The following is a 7,500-nucleotide window of genomic DNA, read 5'->3' as shown; positions in this document are numbered from 1 at the left end:
TGATCTAGTGAAATACTCTGTCTCCCTATTTCTTGTTGTCTCTCTGTCTCTTTACTTGCAAGATTCGCCGGTTAGGAGCTAATGGCCAACGGGCATGCAAACCACTTTACAATAATTCTCTTGCAAATTTATTCATTTATTCTCTTTCTTCTCCATTCCCTCTTCCAGAGGCCACTTTCTCTATTAGCCACTCATGCCAAAAAAAAAAAAAAAAAAAAAAAAAAAAANAAAAAAAAAAAAAAAAAAAAAAAAAAAAACTCCTAAAACAACTCTTGCTGGGGTTGCTCTAGTTTGACCAATATATAATAAATATCTCATCTTCAAATAAATATTTTTTTTTCATAAAATTCATTTTAAAAAGGAATTAAAACAAATTTGATATTCGGTGTAAGTACTAAGTTGAATTTATTTAATATTATTTTTTATCATATCATTAAAAAATCTCATGATTTCCATTTACAACTGTGTAATGCTCACTAGCTTAAAATACAAATAGAGAAAATTGAAAATTAAATTGTGAAAAATTTTAAGGTGCCGATTAGTACTAGTGTTTTTTGTATGGAGCATGATCACTCATTAGATACTTGGTTAGTTGCACCCAATACTGTAAGGACAAGTTTGGTTAATAATCGTTATAATCAACATATTTGTGCACACACATATTGTCCAGTGTGCGCGTATTTTTCATGTACCAATTTGGTGATTGAAATGGTCACCAAGGTAACCACATCAATTAATATTTATTTTCTCATGTGCCCGTTAGGTGATTGGAATAGTTGGTGACCACTTTAATTAATAAGAACTAAATAATAGAGTAAAATAAATGTGCACAACGTGTGCACGCATGTTGTTTAGTGGGCGTGTGTTCTTCACACACCCGTTGAGCGATTGGAGTGATCACCAACTTGGCAGCCACTTCAATTAATATATTGTATTCTTCTATAAAAATCGATGTTTAAATAAAAAGGAAAAAGAAAATGTGTGCATTGTGCGCACTCATGTTGCCCGTCAGGATCCAATTGATCATGAACATGGTAAGGTGCTGCTTTTCACAAATCCCAGCAGGATCTGGTAATCTAAGCCTTGCTTCTTCTTGGTCGACTCGTATTAGCCTGTGCTTTATTACAGGCAGTCATTCCCTCGTTCCTTTAGCGGGTAAGTGTTATCAGGGCCGGAGCTACAGTGGGGGCAACTGCCCCCGTCCCCCACCCTACATATATATAGTACATGTGTAGTATGCGTATAAACTACATATGAAAGTAAACAAAAGTGTGCATCCCTCTGTTGTGTTTGCTAGCTTTACAAATGTTTATTATGTATTTATTTCTTTTTACCCACATCTAACAATTATCATTTTCTAAATATATTTATAATAACATGTGTGAGTTATAATGTGTTTTATATTCGAATCATTTTATCAAAACAATTATGTTCTATATTTTGTTATTATTATTTTTATAAGTTTTGATGTACTTTCATCCATATTCAACAACATTTATGCATTTATTTTTCACCCATATTTAACAATTATCATTATATATATATATATATATATATATATATATATATATATATATATATATATATATATATTTATAATGAGATATGTGAGTTATATATAATGTATTTTATATTCGAATCATTTTATCAAAAAAATAATTATGTTTCATATTTTGTTATGATTATTTTTAAAAGTTTTGATGTATTTTATTTTATTTTTATCCATATTCAACAATATTTATGGTTATGCTTCATAAGTGTTTTATTTATTTTTTTAAACTATCTCTTTTGTTTTAATATTTATATTAATAATGAGATGTGTGATTTATGATGTGTTTTATATTCGAATCGTTTTATCAAAGTAAGTATGTTTGTTTCAATATTTGCCACTACTAAACAAAATTTAAGTAAGTATGTTTGTTTCAATATTTGCCACTACTAAACAAAATTTTCGGCTTCGCCCCTCAGTATTATATGATTTGTAAATAAATATATTGCTCGTTGTTGGTCATATTTGGAAGATATTAATATAAACTGGACTAAAAGAGAAAAATATTTTACATTACCGCAATTCATTATAATGTTGTATAATTTGTAAAGTGTTATACTTTGTATTTGGTCATGAATACATATAAGAGGAGATATAATTTGCAAAGTATAAGATACAATTTTAAGCGCGCAATATTGTAAAATTTGTGAATAAAATTGATGTGGATGACAAAATCGCAAGGATGAAATTGATATTTTAGCCAAAAAAAATTGAACAAACTGAATTGAGTGAGAGAAGAATTAGCAGCCACGCCCATCACCCATGCATGCATGCATGCAAAGCAATGGATGTGTTAACGGAAGGGCGACGGCGATCGAACGCGGGTTTTGGCGGCGTTTCTTTTCGGCTTCGGCTGACCGCAAACGCACTGACACTCGTATCCGAATATGTTTCCGAAGCAAGAGAACGGGCCGCCGCCGTTGCCGTTGGCGCCGCGCTTCCTTGGCGCCGTGTGTTGGCTCGACGACTGGAAGCTACTGCTGGTGGGCGCGTAGGCTCCACGGTCGTACAACGGCGGGAGTTCGGTTCGCCACCTTTCCAGCCTGGAACGTAACCCTTCCACGCTCTCATCGCAGCTCCACCCGTCCAGAACCGAGTCTTCCAGCGGGTATCTCGGCCGCTCCGCCATCGCCGCCGCTACTTCCGACGGCGATGGGCCCACCTCCGAGTCGGACATTATGGAGTTCGCCTTGTAGGGCCCTCCACCGATAACTAACTTACTCCCCGTCCCCTTAACGCTCCCGTAGTCGAATCCCGGGATTCTCGGGATATTGGGCTTCCCGCCGATTTTGGGCCTTCCGTCAACCGAGTTGTTTGTTGGGCTTTGATCAAACTGGGGCCCATTTTTGTTATCCCCAACGATCTCCTTATTTTCCGCTTGCCGCGCTTCGATCTTGTTACCGATTTTTCCGGAGGGTGATGAATCTTTGATCATGATTGAATCGCTCACCACCGAGATCGCCTTGCCTTTCTCGTAAGATTTGAGATCGGCGGTGTTGATCACCGACGAGGCCTTTCCTTTCATCGCATTCGTCTCCGTCGTTATCGCCGCCGCCGGCGGTGGCGGCAGTTGGTACCGTGACATACTAAGGATGGAGCTATCTTTGTCATCGTCAACCTTGTTACCTTTTTTATTGAGATCCGTCTCCGTCGTTATCGGCGGCGGTGGTTGCGGTTGGAACCAAGACATACTAAGGATGGAGCTACCTTTGTCGTCGTCAAACTTATAACCTCTTTTATTGACATTCGTCTCTGTTGTTGACGTCGGCGGCGGCGGCGGGGGCCGTGCGTACCAAGAGGAGCTAAGGACGGAGTCTTTGTCGTCGTCAATAACCTTATTACCTTTTTTATTGAGATTCGTCTCTGTTGTTGACGTTGGCGGCGGCGGCGGGGGCCGTGCGTACCAAGAGGAGCTAAGGACGGAGTCTTTGTCGTCGTCAATAACCTTCTTACCTTTTTTATTGAGATTCGTCTCTGTTGTTACCGCCGGCGGCGGCGGCGGGGGCCGTGCGTACCAAGAGGCGCTAAAGACGGAGTCCTTGTCGTCGTCAATAACCTTATTACCTTTTTTACTGAGATTCGTCTCTGTTGTCACAGCCGGCGGCGGCGGCGGGGGCCGTGCGTACCAAGAGGCGCTAAGGGCGGAGTCTTTGTCGTCGTCGTCAACCTTCTTGTTAGGTTTTTTCTTTGCATTGGTCTCTTTGGTTATGGAAGGGGGAGGGGGTGGTGGAAACCAAGACATGCTAAGGATGGAGCTCTCTTTGTCGTCGTCAACAACCTTCTTATTACCTCTTTTCTTCTTCGGAATCTCAACCGCCTCACTGTCCAGTCCGAGAAATTCGCTACGATCGCTCCTTGATCGGCTCAAGACGGGGTTGTTATTGTTCCGATGATGATAATCTTCGGATCGATCCAACGGCGTGCTCCTCTTGGAGCTATCCAGCACCGCCACGCCAATGTTCAATACTCCTTGCGGACGCCCTGAGGGACGCCTCACCTATTCGATTCAATCGATCGATCGATCGTAAAGATATGAATATATGAGAATAATAATTGAATGAAATAGTAGATCAGAATTGAAGATGAAATGAAGATCGGACCTGAATGGCGGCGAAACGCATGCCGAGGTTTTGGTGTTGGTTGGGAGCGCCGGGGGGAGGAATTAGGTTTCCGAGGAGGAGGCGAACGGTTCCGACGAGGGAATCACCGAGCCAGCTGAGCTTGTAGATCTCGAATTCGACGGCGGAGCCGTCTTGGCGGAGGAAGGCCTCATCCACCCTGAAAACAAACTTGTCGTTCCACGTGGGGTTGCTGCCGCCCTCTGTGTCGATGATGGTGCTCAGCTTCCGGGCCGGGTTGATCCACGCCGTGGTGTACGTACGCATGTTCTTCTTTGCTTTCGGCTCCAGATCTTGAGCCGAAATGATGGTGACTTCCAAGAGCTGGAAGGGCTTTTTGGTATTTCCCATCTTTATTATATATATATATATATATGCGTACGTATGGTTAGGATCAAACCGGAGGGGAAGAAGCTCCACCCGCCGTCGACCGGAGAAGGGACGACGAGGGTGGCAGCAACCGGAGGGGAAAAACGAGTAGGTACAAGGGATGCTGCTCCAAGCCTGGACGTTAAGATCAAAACATATAATAATATATTGGAGTGTTTGCATGTTCCCAAGCCGTAGAAATTATCGGGGGCTTAATTTTAGGATTAGGAGATCTTGTGACGCACAACACATTTCGCAAACATTATGAAACTTCTTACATTCATTTTTTTTTTTTTACGTATTATCATTAATCGAATTAGCTCTAAATTAACCCAAAACAAAAAAGACTTGAGCTTTAGATTTCTTAAACCTAACCTGTTTCAAAGCCATCTATGGACCATAAATAAAAAATACATTTTAATATACTAAAAATACATTATTTTCGTACGTACTAAAATACATTACTTGAAAGTACATTATTTCATATATGCTATCAAATAATGTATATTTAGTACAAAAATAATGTACATTATTTTGTATATACTATCAAATAATGTATATTTAATACAAAAATAATATACTTTTAGTATATTAAAAATGTACCTTATATTCATGGTTTACTAAGCTCTGTGGATCATGGTCTACACAATAATTTACCGTTTCCAAGCTAGTATATATATAGGCCCAAGTCTTTAATCAGCCCAAGGATAAGCTTGGCAATTGTTATATCGTGGACCATGATATACAAAGCTTTGTGGACTATAGTCCAAAATCGGCACCGTTTCTTTAAGTAAAGAAACGGTTGTCATCACATCTTAACGGACCTTCATAAATGAAATTACAATTCATATCAAATGATAATGCCTCACATTTGCATATTATCAAATAAAATTGTAGTTATATCAAAATGAAGTTGTAGTTGTGTTGAAAAGAAACTATAGTGTATATAAAATGAAAACTAAATAACAGTTTCCACATATTTGAGTGTATAATGTCGAATGAAATTGTAGTTATATCAAAAAGACATTGTAGTTGTGTTGAAAGAAAATTACAGTATATATAAGATGAAACTAAATATGTTATACACACAGAGTTACTTTTTGCGGAACGAGTGTCATTTTTGCCGTTTCTTTTCATTAATCAAAACAACGTTGTTTTGATGCATGGACTACGATGCATTGTGGACCGCGGTCCACAGTAAAATTTGCATAAGCTTGGCAAATTATACCATGGCCCAAGGCTCAACCTTGTCCCATATTATTGTGTAAATCATGAATGTAATATACATTTTTAATATACTAAATGTAAATTATTTGATAATAGATAATGTTCTTTTAAATAATGTACTTTATATATACAAATAATATACTTTTAGTATATTAAAAATATATTTTTTATTTTTATTTCATACAAATGTGTGAACAATGATTGTCAACCTTACATTATCGGTCTTAGAATTCAGATTATATGTTTTTATTTAACAATTATATGTTTTAAATAAATAGAAATCACATAACATGTTAATTTAAATACATACTCCGTAATATATTAATAATATGCAGTTAATATATTACATGCTTATAGTTAACATATAACGTGTTTTTGTAATTATCATTATATTGAAATTTTTTAAAAAAAAAAAACTAAATTGTTTTGATAAATGGAAAATTATATTGACCTTGAGCTATCACAAAATTCCACACCTAAAACTGCATTAGACCTTGCATACGTTGAAAACAAAAGTGAATTGGTCAAATATATATTTGGAGGTATTATATTAATTATGGGAGCTATTAAGTCAATGAAACATTCCAAAGAAGAATGTTTACCTTTCACGTTACAAAATCTCCTGACATGAAAAATAATAATAATAATAAACTAACAGTGATGCACTTAATGCTCCATCCTCTTCTTCATGTCAGGCGAGATTTTACCACCTGAAAGGGGAAAACAATGCTCTCTGTTCAAAAATGGGTCCTGCCAAGAATTGCATAAAGAATGGCATAATCCGAGATCTGTCCGTTGCCAGAAAATGGCTCTATATTCACTTTGCTTGAAGCCTAGGATTAATCAAAGCTCTGTCCATTGCCAAGAAATGCTCTGTCTTGACGATGAACGTGCCTATAGAAACCATTTCCTCTTGATGATCTGTACTCATGCTCGGGACAATCTTGACCATTAACTCTGCCAAAACCCCGGCCTCCATAGCGTCCCCCTCTTCCATCGGATTGGTAGCCAATCCTGCCTCTACCCCTGCCTCCTGTTTTCAAATATAAATGCATCCAAAAAAGCTTTGTGATGACTATTGAAGCACAATAAATTTGGTTGCGAACTGGTCAATATATGACAATTTTCTACTACTTGAAAAGCATCCGTTTAGATTACACTATTTATAAGGGCTATGATCACAAAATGCGCATCCAGCATAGCTAGGAAAAACATGACAGTTGAAAACAATTCCAATTACAATGTGCTTTTAAAAATATAAGGATAATTTTTATATTAGGCTCACTAATTTTCATGAATCAAAACTCAAAGCCGATTTTAGCACACTTAAGGATCATAAAATATGTCACGGTAGAGAATAATACCAAATGCTGTACTAAGATTAAGATAATATAAATGATAAATTTTCTACTATGTTTATTAATTATCATGAATCTGAAACCAAAGTTGACTCTGAGATCTCAATTTTAAGCAAAAATAATACATACTTCCTCGAGGAAAGTTGTTTCTGTTGGGTCTTCTCCCTTCAATATATAACTGATTCCCACCAATCTCAACAGAATATGCCTACATAATTTATTAGGAGAATGTTAAACTCAATCATGAATATCATGATAAGCTACAATGCACTTTTTGAGTGTGCTTTTTAAAACATAGCAGGGAAGCTAGGAGGTTAGAGCAAATAAAGCATGTAAGCACTTTAAGTCAATGGGGGGGGGGGGGGGGGGGGGAGAAAAA

General features: G+C 37.5%; 2 protein-coding genes across 2 annotated transcripts in view; both read right to left on the bottom strand.

The window, feature by feature from the left end:
* Nucleotides 1-2,055: 2,055 nt before the first annotated feature.
* LOC116017525 lies at nucleotides 2,056-4,658 on the bottom strand. The gene is made up of 2 exons (XM_031258136.1): nucleotides 4,150-4,658; nucleotides 2,056-4,046 (listed from the first exon to the last, which is right to left on the bottom strand). The coding sequence occupies exons 1-2, from the start codon at nucleotides 4,516-4,518 to the stop codon at nucleotides 2,343-2,345; spliced, it is 2,073 nt and encodes a 690-aa protein (XP_031113996.1). The 5' UTR covers nucleotides 4,519-4,658; the 3' UTR covers nucleotides 2,056-2,342.
* A 1,608-nt stretch (nucleotides 4,659-6,266) lies between these two features.
* Nucleotides 6,267-7,500, bottom strand: part of LOC116015055 (nuclear transport factor 2-like) — a 7,570-nt gene continuing 6,336 nt past the window's right edge. Inside the window, exons 8-9 of the mRNA XM_031255052.1 lie at nucleotides 7,251-7,329; nucleotides 6,267-6,796 (exon numbers count right to left, since the gene is read on the bottom strand). Of these exons, the coding sequence (XP_031110912.1) occupies nucleotides 6,603-6,796; nucleotides 7,251-7,329 (273 nt within the window). The 3' untranslated portion in view covers nucleotides 6,267-6,602. The remainder of the gene's footprint in view (nucleotides 6,797-7,250; nucleotides 7,330-7,500) is intronic.

The sequence above is a fragment of the Ipomoea triloba genome, chromosome 4 (assembly GCF_003576645.1).
Source record: "Ipomoea triloba cultivar NCNSP0323 chromosome 4, ASM357664v1".
In the NCBI taxonomy this organism is placed as follows: Eukaryota; Viridiplantae; Streptophyta; class Magnoliopsida; order Solanales; family Convolvulaceae; genus Ipomoea; species Ipomoea triloba.
This window is presented reverse-complemented; position numbering and strand designations above follow the sequence as displayed.

What these genes read in the sequence shown, in the direction of transcription:
- LOC116017525 (XM_031258136.1), bottom strand. Translation starts at nt 4,518, where the DNA reads ATGGGAAATACCAAAAAGCCCTTCCAGCTCTTGGAAGTCACCATCATT. An exon ending in TGCGTTTCGCCGCCATTCAG is followed by an intron (nt 4,047 to 4,149) that starts GTCCGATCTTCA and finishes TGAATCGAATAG; the next exon opens with GTGAGGCGTCCCTCAGGGCG.